This window comes from Mustelus asterias, unplaced genomic scaffold, assembly GCF_964213995.1.
Source record: "Mustelus asterias unplaced genomic scaffold, sMusAst1.hap1.1 HAP1_SCAFFOLD_1979, whole genome shotgun sequence".
Lineage (NCBI taxonomy): Eukaryota > Metazoa > Chordata > Chondrichthyes > Carcharhiniformes > Triakidae > Mustelus > Mustelus asterias.
In genome coordinates, this window is record NW_027591924.1 from 56508 (window position 1) to 68812 (window position 12305).

General features: G+C 49.4%; 1 protein-coding gene across 2 annotated transcripts; it reads right to left on the reverse strand.

Annotated features, from left to right (window-relative positions):
- Positions 1-10155: 10155 nt before the first annotated feature.
- Positions 10156-11703, reverse strand: LOC144489061 (diamine oxidase [copper-containing]-like). Of its 2 annotated transcripts, XM_078207014.1 has the most exons (3): positions 11573-11703; positions 10537-10860; positions 10156-10272 (listed from the first exon to the last, which is right to left on the reverse strand). In XM_078207014.1, the coding sequence occupies exons 1-2, from the start codon at positions 11696-11698 to the stop codon at positions 10585-10587; spliced, it is 402 nt and encodes a 133-aa protein (XP_078063140.1). In that variant the 5' UTR covers positions 11699-11703; the 3' UTR covers positions 10156-10272; positions 10537-10584. The 2 variants fall into 2 exon arrangements, with proteins under 2 accessions (XP_078063140.1, XP_078063138.1); XM_078207012.1 differs by having other exon boundaries at positions 10156-10860.
- Between the last annotated feature and the right edge of the window lie 602 nt (positions 11704-12305).

Below are 12305 nucleotides of genomic sequence, written 5' to 3' on the forward strand. Positions count from 1 at the left end.
TCACACCAGGGTCTGAGGGCAAGGGAAAGGATTCATTCGTGTTCTCCGAGTCTGGCGGAGATTTACTGGGACCGTCCCGGGGTGAGGGATGTTGCTGAAATATGGAAGGAGTGGAGAATCTGGGATTGTTCTTCTTGGAATGGAGAAGGTTAAGAGAGGAATATTTACACAACACAAGAGGCCATTCAGCCCATTCACAGATAGAAGCTGATTCACAGAGAACTCAAGGTGATAGGAGGATTTATTTTTTCAGTGTATTGTGATTGGATGGTGCATTCTGAACCAGATTCAATAACCTCTTTCCCAAGGGACCCCCACCCTTCCCCCACCCCCCTGGCACCGCCCCCACACCCCTGGCACCGCCCCCACCCCCTGGCACCGCCCCCACACCCCTGGCACCGCCCCCACACCCCCGACCCCGCCCCTGCCCCCACCCCCAGCCTCGCCCCCACCTCCCCCACCCCCATTCCCGGCCCCGCCCCTGGCCTCCGCCTCCTGCACCCACCACACCCCGGCCCCACCCAACCCCCAACCCAACCCCATTCGCAGCCCTGCCCTGCCCCCACCCTCCTGCCCCATCCCCATCCCCGCCCCTGCCCCCCGGCCCCCGCCCCCTGCCCCCATCCGCATTCCTGGCCCCGCCCCTGCATCCACCCCGCCCCAACCCCCATCCCAAGCCCCGCCCCCAACCGCACCCCCACCCCTGCCCCCGCCTCCTGCCCCACCCCACCCCCGCTCCCATCCCAGCCCCGCCCCATCCCCGCTCCTGCCCCCGCCCCCTCCCCCTATCCCTGCCCCCATCCCCTCCCCGTCCCCGCTCCCATCCCCGCCCCTCCCCATGCCCTACCCCCTGCCCCCGCCCCTGCACCCACCCCCATCCCCGCCCCCACCCGTCACCCCCCACCAGTCACCCCCTCCCCCTGGCTCCTCCACCCCCTACCCATCACCCCCACCCGCCCCCCAGCCCCTCTCACACTTTTTCCTGTCCTTAACACGACATGGGTCTGGGCAGTGAGCGGGTGTGGGGGAGAGTCCCCCCTTGAATTGAGGATTCAGCCAGTGGCAATGGTGACCGTGTCAAGGAGGTTCTATAGGAGGTGTTGTGAAGTCGGGGAGAGGAATTGTCGATTGGTTTGTGTGAAGTGTAAAATGCTCGGCAGAGTGGGGGGTGGGGGGAGAGCATCGCGTGGCCCCTTTAAGATGGCGGGGCTTTATCTGTGATTAGAAAGTTTTAAAATGCAAGTACATAAAGAACCCAGACTGAAACATTTGTATCAAAAGACCAAGCAGCAAGGTTACCAAGGCAACAGGCTTTTGAATTTAGCCAATAAATTTGAATCAGACACTTAGATACCAGAAACTTATTAAATTTAAATCGGATGGTTTTGACAACCTCGGGCCAATCCTATTGTGGGAAATATTGATATGTCATCACAGGTATAAAAGAAGGGGGCAGTGGGACAGAGAGGGGAGAGCAACTGCCACCTGCCCCAGCTCACAGCTCTCAGCTCTCTCTCGATAATCGCTGGCTCTTATAGCTTCACCTCTGTCTTAGAGAAAGCACCATCGAGATAACAAAGGTACCAAAGAAGAAAGTTCCAGACAGAAGAATCAACAGAGAAGGCCCAGAATATTCCGGATGACACAAAACCTGGTTGTAATTTAGAGAGTGACTAAATTCTATTGTTGTTAATGAGTGGGAATTGTGTTTATTGGAGCGCAGCATTCCATTAGAATCTTGTTAACAGGTTCGATACCAGGTTAGTGACAGTGTTACCGAGTTCTATACTGGGTTAGTGACAGTGTTAATGAGTTCTATACTGGGTTAGTGACAGTGTTAATGAGTTCTGTACCAGGTTAGTTAGGGTGTTAGCGGGTTCTATACTGGGTTAGTTAGGATATTAACAGATTCTATACTAGGTTATTTGGGGTGTTAACGGGTTCTATCCCAAGTTAGTTAGGGTCTTAATGGGTTATGTACCGGGTTAGTTGGCTGTTAATAGGTTCTATACCGGGTTAGATAGAGTGCTAATGGGTTCTATACCAGGTTAGTTAGGGTGTTGATGGGTTCAATACCGGATTAGTTAGGGTGTTGACGGGCTCTATACCAGGTTATTTCGGGTGTTAATGGGTTCTATACCAGGTTAGTTAGGGTGTTAATGGGTTCTTTACCAGGTTAGTTAGGGTGTTAACTGGTTCTATACCGGGTTAGTTAGGATGTTAATGGGTCCTATACCAGGTTAGCTAGAGTGTTAACAGGTTCTATACTAGGTTAGTTAGGGTGTTAACGGGTTCTATACTGGGTTAGTTAGGGTATTAACGGGTTCTATACTGGGTTAGTTAGGGTGCTAATGGGATCTATACTGGGTTAGTTAGGGTGTTAACGGGTTCTATACCTGGTTAGTTAGGGTTCTATAACAGGTTAGTTAGGGTGCAATACCAGGTTAGTTAGGGTGCAATACCAGGTTAGCTAGTGTTCTATATCGGGTTAGTTAGGATACTATTCGAGGTTAGTCAGTGTTCTACACCGGGTTAGTTAGGGTCTGTACTGGGTTAGTTATAATGTTAACGGGTTCTATACCAGGTTAGTTAGGGCTCTATACCGGGTTAGTTAGGTTTCTATACTGGGTTAATTCGGGTTCTATTCCAGGTTGGTTGGGCTTCTATACAGGGTTAGTTAGGGTTCTATACCGGGTTAGTTAGGGTTCTATACCGGGTTAGTTAGGGTTCTGTACCGGGTTAGTTAGGGTTCTATACCAGGTTAGTTTGGGTTCTATACCAGGTTGGTTAGGGTTCTATACCAGGTTGGTTAGGGTTCTATACCGGGCTGGTTAGGGTTCTATACCAGGTTAGTTCGGGTTCTGTGTTGGGTTAGTGAGGGTTCTATACCGGGTTGCTTAGGGTTCTATACTGGGTTAGTTAGGGTTCTGTACCGGGTGAGTTAGGGTTCTATACCGGGTTGGTTAGGGCTCTATAACGGGTTAGTTAGGGTTTCTGTACCAGGTTAGTTTGGGTTCTATACCGGGTTGGTTAACATAGAACATAGAAAGCCACAGCACAAACAGGCCCTTCGGCCCACAAGTTGCGCCGATCACATCCCCACCTCTAGGCCTATCTATAGCCCTCTATCCCATTAAATCCCATGTACTCATCCAGAAGTCTCTTAAAAGACCCCAACGAGTTTGCCTCCACCACCACCGACGTCAGCCGATTCCACTCACCCACCACCCTCTGAGTGAAAAACTTCCCCCTGACATCTCCTCTGTACCTACCCCCCAGCACCTTAAACCTGTGTCCTCTCATAGCAACCATTTCAGCCCTTGGAAATAGCCTCTGAGAGTCTACCCTATCCAGACCTCTCAACATCTTGTAAACCTCTATCAGGTCACCTCTCATCCTTCGTCTCTCCAGGGAGAAGAGACCAAGCTCCCTCAACCTATCCTCATAAGGCATGCCCCCCAATCCAGGCAACATCCTTGTAAATCTCCTCTGCACCCTTTCAATGGCTTCAACATCTTTCCTGTAATGAGGTGACCAGAACTGCGTGCAGTACTCCAAGTGGGGTCTAACCAGGGTCCTATAAAGCTGCAGCATTATCTCCCGACTCCTAAACTCAATCCCTCGATTAATGAAGGCCAGTACGCCGTACGCCTTCTTGACCGCATCCTCCACCTGCGAGGCCGATTTAAGAGTCCTATGGACCCGGACCCCAAGGTCCTTCTGATCCTCTACACTGCTAAGAATGGTACCCTTCATATTATACTGCTGCTTCATCCCATTGGATCTGCCAAAATGGATCACCACACACTTATCCGGGTTGAAGTCCATCTGCCACTTCTCCGCCCAGTCTTGCATTCTATCTATGTCTCGCTGCAACTTCTGACATCCCTCCAAACTATCCACAACACCACCTACCTTGGTGTCGTCAGCAAACTTACCAACCCATCCCTCCACTTCCTCATCCAGGTCATTTATGAAAATGACAAACAGCAAGGGTCCCAGAACAGATCCCTGGGGCACTCCACTGGTCACTGACCTCCATGCAGAGAAAGACCCCTCCACAGCCACTCTCTGCCTTCTGCAGGCAAGCCAGTTCTGGATCCACAGGGCAACAGCCCCTTGGATCCCATGCCCTCTCACTTTCTCAAGAAGTCTTGCATGGGGGACCTTATCGAACGCCTTGCTGAAGTCCATATAGACCACATCCACCGCTCTTCCTTCGTCAATGTGTTTGGTCACATTTTCAAAGAACTCCACCAGGCTCGTAAGGCACGACCTGCCCTTGACAAAGCCGTGCTGACTACTTTTGATCATACTAAACTTCTCTAGATGATCATAAATCCTGTCTCTCAGGATCCTCTCCATCAACTTACCAACCACTGAGGTTAGACTCACCGGTCGGTAATTTCCCGGGCTGTCCCTGTTCCCTTTCTTGAATATAGGGACCACATCTGCAATCCTCCAATCCTCCGGAACCTCTCCCGTCTCCATCGACGATGCAAAGATCATCGCCAAAGGCTCCGCAATCTCCTCCCTCGCCTCCCACAGTAACCTGGGGTACATCCCATCCGGTCCCGGCGACTTACCAACCTTGATGCCATTCAATAGTTCCAACACATCCTCTTTCTTTATGGTTAGGGTTCTATACCGGGTTGGTTAGGGTTCTATACTGGATTAGTTACGGTTCTGTACCGGGTTAGTTAGGGTTCTATACCAGGTTAGTTAGGGTTCTATACCAGGTTAGTTAGGGTTCTGTACCGGGTTAGTTAGGGTTCTATACCGGGTTAGTTCGGATTCTGTACCGGGTTAGTTAGGGTTCTATACCAGGTTAGTTAGGGTTCAATACCGGGTTAGTTAGGGTTCTGTAACCGGGTTAGTTAGGGTTCTATACCGGGTTAGTTAGGATCTGTACCATGTTAGTTAAGGTTCTATACTGGGTTAGTTAGGATTCTATACCGGGTTAGTTAAGGTTCTATACTGGGTTAGTTAGGGTTCTGCACCGGGTTAGTTAGGGTTCTATACCAGGTTAGTTAGGGTCCCATACCGGATAAGTTAGGATTCTATACCGGGTTAGTTAGATTGGGGGGAGGGGAGCTAGACGAGTTGACTAGGATCAAGGAACTAATTGATGGGGGGGGAGGATGCAGGGGTAAGGGGAATTACAAAATTAATGGTAGAGGAGAGGGTGCAAGTGAATGAAGGCGGTAATTTAGATAAGGGAGTAGAGGGAGAGGGTGTTCGCGACTCATCAAAGCGGGTCCAGATAAAAGCTGGAATAAGGACACTTTGCCTGAATGCACGAAGCATTCGGAACAAGGTAAATGAGTTGATGGTGCAAATCAGCACAAGTGGGTACGATCTAGTGGCCATTACAGAAACATGGCTGAAAGGTGACCAGGACTGGGAGATGAATATCCAGGGGTATCAGGCGTTTAGGAAGAATAGACAGGAAGGAAAAGGTGGTGGGGTCGCGCTATTAATAAGAGATAATATCAGGGTAGTACTGAGGGATGACATAGGCTCTGAGGAACAAAACGTGGAATCATTATGGGTAGAGATGAGGAATAGTAGAGGGAGAAAGACACTAGTAGGTGTGGTATATAGGCCCCCAAATAATAATGTTGAGGTAGGGAGGGCTATAAACAAGCAGATAAGGGATGCGTGTAAAAACGGAACGGCAATAATCATGGGGGACTTCAACATGCACATTGACTGGCAGACTCAAGTCGGTAAGGGTGGAATGGAGGAAGAGTTCTTAGAATGCTGTCGGGATAGTTTCCTTGAACAGCATGTTACGGAACCGACGAGGGAACGAGCTATTTTGGATCTGGTATTGTGTAACGAGGTAGGTAGAATTAAGGACCTTATTGTGAAGGACCCTCTTGGGTCTAGTGACCACAATATGGTCGAATTTCTGATTCAGATGGAAGAGGAGAAAGTTTGGTCCCAAACCAGTGTCCTCTGTTTGAACAGAGGGAAATATGATAGGATGAGGGATGAATTGGCTAAGGTAGACTGGGAGAGCAGGCTGGCAGGTAGGATAGCTGAGGAACAGTGGAGGATTTTTAAGGAGATCCTTTTCAGTTCTCAGCAAAAATATATTCCAGCAAAAAACAAGGATTGTAAGAAAAGGGAGAACCAGCCGTGGATAACGAAGGAAATAAAGGAGAGTATTAAAATAAAAACAGCTGCGTACAGAGTGGCCAAAAATAGTGGAGAAACAAGTGATTGGGAAAAATTTAAGAAACAACAGAGAGACTAAGAAAGCGATAAAGAAAGGAAGGATAGACTATGAAGCTAGGTTAGCAATTAATATAAAAAATGATAGTAAAAGTTTTTATAAATATATAAAAAGGAATAGAGTGGCTAGAGTGAATGTTGGACCCTTGGAGGACGAGAGGGGGGAGTTAATAGTGGGAAATGAGGATATGGCTGAGTCTTTAAATAAGTTTTTTGTGTCGGTCTTCACGGTGGAGGACACAAATAGTTTGCCAAATATTAACGATAGAGGGTTGGCAGCAGGAGAAATACTTAATACAATTAATGTTACCAGAGAGGCAGTGCTGGGTAGACTAATGGGACTGAAGGTGGACAAGTCCCCGGGTCCGGATGGAATGCATCCCAGGGTATTGAAAGAAATGTCAGAGGTAATAGTGGATGCGTTCGTGATTATTTATCAAAACTCGTTGCATTCTGGGGTAGTGCCGGTTGATTGGAAAACGGCTAATGTTACACCGCTGTTTAAAAAAGGAAGGAGACAAAAGGCGGGTAACTATAGGCCGGTCAGCTTAACGTCTGTAGTAGGGAAAATGCTGGAATCCATTATTAAAGAGGAGATAGCAGGGCATCTGGATAGAAATGGTTCGATCAATCAGACGCAGCATGGATTCATGAGGGGAAAGTCGTGCTTGACGAACATGTTGGATTTTTATGAAGATGTGACGAGGGCGATTGATGGAGGAGAACCGGTGGATGCGGTGTTTTTGGATTTCCAAAAGGCGTTTGATAAGGTGCCCCATAAAAGGCTGCTGAAGAAGATTAGGGCACACGGAGTTGGGGGTAGTGTGTTAAAGTGGATTGGGGACTGGCTATCCGACAGGAAGCCAAGAGTCGGAATAAATGAGTGTTTTTCCGGTTGGAGGAAGGTAACTAGTGGCGTGCCGCAGGGATCGGTACTCGGGCCGCAACTATTTACCATTTATATAGATGATCTGGAGGAGGGGACGGAGTGTAGGGTAACGAAGTTTGCAGACGACACAAAGATAAGTGGAAAAGTGAATCGTGTGGAGGACGGAGAAGATTTGCAGAGAGATTTGGACAGGCTGAGTGAGTGGGTGAGGATATGGCAAATGGAGTATAACGTTGATAAATGCGAGGTTATACACTTTGGAGGAAATAATAACAAATGGGATTACTATCTCAATGGAAACAAATTAAAACATGCTACCGTGCAAAGGGACCTGGGGGTCCTTGTGCATGAGACGCAAAAGCCCAGTCTGCCGGTACAACAGGTGATCAAGAAGGCAAATGGGATGTTGGCCTATATCGCGAGGGGGATAGAATATAAAAGCAGGGATGTCTTGATGCACCTGTACAGGGCATTGGTGAGGCCGCAGCTGGAATACTGTGTGCAGTATTGGTCCCCTTATATGAGGAAGGATATATTGGCATTGGAGGGAGTGCAGAGAAGGTTCACCAGGTTGATACCGGAGATGAGGGGTTTGGATTATGAGGAGAGGCTGAGGAGATTGGGTTTGTACTCGTTGGAGTTTAGAAGGATGAGGGGGGATCTTATGGAGACTTATAAGATAATGCGGGGGCTGGATAGGGTGGAGGCGGAGAGATTCTTTCCACTTAGTAAGGAAGTTAAAACGAGAGGACACAGCCTCAAAATAAAGGGGGGTCGGTTTAAGACAGAGTTGAGGAGGAACTTCTTCTCCCAGAGGGTGGTGAATCTCTGGAATTCTCTGCCCACTGAGGTGGTGGAGGCTACCTCGCTGAATATGTTTAAAGCGCGGATGGATGGATTCCTGATCGGTAAGGGAATTAAGGGTTATGGGGATCAGGCGGGTAAGTGGTACTGATCCACGTCAGATCAGCCATGATCTTATTGAATGGTGGGGCAGGCTCGAGGGGCTAGATGGCCTACTCCTGCTCCTATTTCTTATGTTCTTATGTTCTTATGTTAGTTAAGGTTCTATACCGGGTTAGGGTTCTATACTGGGTTAGTTAGGGTCCCATACCGGGTTAGTTAGGATTCTATACCGGGTTAGTGTTCTATACTGGGTTAGTTAGGGTCCCATACTGGGTTAGTTCGGATTCTGTACCGGGTTAGTTCGGATTCTGTACCGGGTTAGTTAGGATTCTATACCAGGTTAGTTAGGGTTCTATACCAGGTTAGTTAGGATTCTGTCCCGGGTTAGTTAGGGTTCTGTACCAGGTTAGTTCGGATTCTGTACCGGGTTAATTAGTGTTCTGTACCGGGTTAGTTCGGATTCTGTACCGGGTTAGTTAACGTTCTATGCTGGGTTAGTTAAGGTTCTATACCGGGTTAGTTAGGATTCTATACCGGGTTAGTTAAGGTTCTATACCGGGTTAGGGTTCTATACCGGGTTACTTAGGGTCCCATACCGGGTTAGTTAGGGTTCTATACCGGGTTAGGGTTCTATACTGGGTTAGTTAGGGTCCCATACTGGGTTAGTTCGGATTCTGTACCGGGTTAGTTCGGATTCTGTACCGGGTTAGTTAGGATTCTATACCAGGTTAGTTAGAGTTCTATACCAGGTTAGTTAGGATTCTGTACCAGGTTAGTTAGGGTTCTGTACCGGGTTAGTTCGGATTCTGTACCGGGTTAGTTAGGGTTCTATACCAGGTTAGTTCGGATTCTGCACCGGGTTAGTTAGGGTTCTATACCAGGTTAGTTAGGATTCTGTACCGGGTTAGTTAGGGTTCTGTACCGGGTTAGTTAAGGTTCTATACTGGGTTAGTTCGGGTTCTATACCAGGCTAGTTAGGGTTCTATACCGGGTTAGTTAGGGTTCTATACCGGGTTAGTTGAGGTTCTATACCGGGTTAGTTAGTGTTCTGTACTGGGTTAGTTCAGGTTCTATACCGGGTTAGTTAGGGTTCTATACCGGGTTAGGATTCTATACTGGGTTAGTTTGGGTTCTATACCGGGTTAGTTAAGGTTCTATACCAGGTTATTTAGGGTTCTATACCGGGTTAGTTGGGGTTCTATACCGGGTTAGTTAGGATTCTATACCGGGTTAGTTAGGGCTCTGTACTGGGTTAGTTAACGTTCTATACCGAGTTAGTTAGGGTACTGTACCGGGTTAGTTAGGGTTCTATACCGGGTTAGTTAGGGTTCTATACCGGGTTAGTTAGGGCTCTGTACTGGGTTAGTTAATGTTCTATACCGGGTTAGTTAGGGTTCTACACTGGGTTAGTTAAGTTTCTATACCGGGTTAGTTAGGGTTCTGTACCGGGTTGGTTAAGGTTCTATACCGGGTTAGTTAGGGTTCTATACCGGGTTAGTTATGGTTTTACACCGGGTTAATTCGGGTTCTATACTGGGTTAGTTAGGGTTCTATACCGAGTTAGTTAGGGTTCTATACCGTGTTAGTTAAGGTTCTATACCGGGTTAGTTAGGGCTCAAGACCGAGTTAGTTAGGGTTCTATACTGGGTTAGTAAGGGTTCTGTAAGGTTCTATACTGGGTTAGTTAGGGTTCTACACTGGGTAGTTAAGGTTCTATACCGGGTTAGTTAGGGTTCTGTACCGGGTTAGTTAGGGATCTGTACCGGGTTAGTTAGGGTTCTATACCGGGTTAGTTAAGGTTCTATACCGGGTTAGTTAGTGTTCTGTACTGGGTTAGTTCAGGTTCTATACCGGGTTAGTTAGGGTTCTGTACGGGGTTAGTTAGGGTTCTGTACCGAGTTAGTTAAGGTTCTATACCGGGTTAGTTAGGGTTCTGTACCGGGTTAGTTAGGGTTCTATACCGGGTTAGTTAGGGTTCTATACCGGGTTAGTTAGGGTTCTATACCCAGTGAGTTAGGGTTCTATACTGGGTTAGTTAAGGTTCTATACCGGGTTAGTTAGGGTTCTATACCGGATTATTCAGTGTTCTGTACTGGGTTATTTAAGTTCCATACCGGGTTAGTTAAGGTTCTATACCGGGTTAGTTAGGGTTCTGTACTGGGTTAGTTAGGATTCTATACCAGGTTAGTTAGGGTTCTATACTGGGTTAGTTAGGGTTTTACACCGGGTTAGTTAAAGTTCTATACCGGGTTAGTTAGGGTTCTTTACCTGGTTAGTTCGTGCTTTACACCGGATTAGTTAAGGTTCTATACCAGGTTAGTTAGGGTTCTTTACCGGGTTAGTTTGTGCTTTACACCGGGTTAGTTAAGGTTCTATACCGGGTCAGTTAGGGTTCTTTACCGGGTTAGTTCGTGCTTTACACAGGGTTAGTTAAGGTTCTATACCGGATTAGTTAGGGTTCTTTACCGGGTTAGTTCGTGCTTTACACCGGGTTAGTTAAGGTTCTATACCGGAGGGTGTGTTTTGGGTTCTGTGGAGCGTTCTCTGGGTTAATCGGCTAAGTAGCTGCCGTTATAGGCAAAGGGGTTTGCGGTCAGACAGTGGTCAGCGCTGGGCACTGTCCACCTCTGGATCTTGACTCTGGACACTGATTGACCATCCGGTCGGACAATGACGGTGCTCCGGGAAGCCACTGAGGGGTCCTCCTGGAAGAAGTTGAATGGACGGAGGAGAAATCCGACTGCATTTCCTGGTGTGCTGGTGTTCGGAATGTCCTCAGAATGAGGAATGTGTAGAAAACCGACTGTAACCCAGGCAACCAGATCCTGCAATAAACAGAGTCATTCTCACCATCAGTTACTGACTGATCAAAGGGCAAAGAAAATTCCAGCACAGGAACAGGTCCTTCGGCCCTCCAAGCCTGCACCGACCATGCTGCCCGACTGAACTAAAACCCCCTACCCTTCCGGGGACCATATCCCTCTATTCCCATCTATTCATGTACTTGTCAAGACGCCCCTTAAAAGTCACTATCGTATCCGCTTCCACTACCTCCCCCGGCAACGAGTTCCAGGCACCCACGACTCTCTGTGTAAAACATCTGCCTCGTACATCTCCTTTAAACCTTGCCCCTCGCACCTTAAACCTGTGCCCCCCTAGTAATTGACTCTTCCACCCTGGGAAAAAGCTTCTGACGATCCACTCTGTCCATGCCTCTCATAATCTTGTAGACTTCTATCAGGTGTCCTCTCAACCTCCGTCGCTCCAGTGAGAACAAACCAAGTTTCTCCAACCTCTCCTCATAGCTAATGCCCTCCATACCAGGCAACATCCTGGTAAATCTTTTCTGTAACCGCTCCAAAGATCCTGAATTATTAAATTCAAAGGGAACCTCCCATCCTGACTCTGTCTAATTCTGGCTGCTCTTACCAGGATTAAACCAGCTAGCTCTGACCCTCCACAGGTACAGCCCCGAAGGAGGCCACTGGGTGCATCTTGCCCTGCCTGTAACAGCGCCTGCCTCTCGGTCTGTCCTACCTGGCTGCTGATGTTCTCATTGTTTTGGATGAAATTCTCGAAGCGAACGTTTGGATCCCAGGGATCGTTCTGAAGGTAGAGACTGCTGCTGCATTCCTCCCGGTCTCGGAGCCGAGTCACTGCCATCTGGTACCTGCACAGAAACCACAAGCCCAGAGTCACCAAGTGTGGCCAGGCTTCCATTCCTGACAGGGAGCTAACCTGACCAATTACAGCTGGCGCAGACATTTACCAAGCAGCTCATTGGCTGGAGCCGGGACCCATGACCTCACCCGAGGCCACTCCTCACAGGGCCCCCTTCCCCCCCTCCAGCCCTCCCCCACTCCTCCCCCTTCCCCCCCCTCCCCCTCCCCCACTCCTCCCCCCTCCCCCACTCCTCCCCCTCCCCCACTCCTCCCCCTTCCCCCCTCCCCCTCCCCCACTCCTCCCCCTTCCCCCCCTCCCCCTCCCCCACTCCTCCCCCTTCCCCCCTCCACCACTCCTCCCCCTTCCCCCCCTCCCCCCCTCCCCCTCCCTCCCCCCTTCCCCCCTCCCCCCCCCCCCCCCTCCTCCCCCTCCTCCCCCCCCCTCCCCACTCTCCCCTCCCCCTCCCCCACTCCTCCCCTTCCCCCCCCTCCCCCACTCCTCCCCCTTCCCCCCCCTCCCCCTCCCCCACTCCTCCCCCTCCCCCACTCCTCCCCCTTCCCCCCCCTCCCCCACTCCTCCCCCTTCCTCCCCCTCCCCCTCCCCCACT

Excerpts from the sequence above, each read along its gene's own strand:
- LOC144489061 (XM_078207014.1), bottom strand. The coding sequence starts at position 11,698 with ATGGCAGTGACTCGGCTCCGAGACCGGGAGGAATGCAGCAGCAGTCTC. Across the intron at positions 10,861-11,572 it reads ATGAGAACATCAGCAGCCAG|GATCTGGTTGCCTGGGTTAC; the intron begins GTAGGACAGACC and ends TGTTTATTGCAG.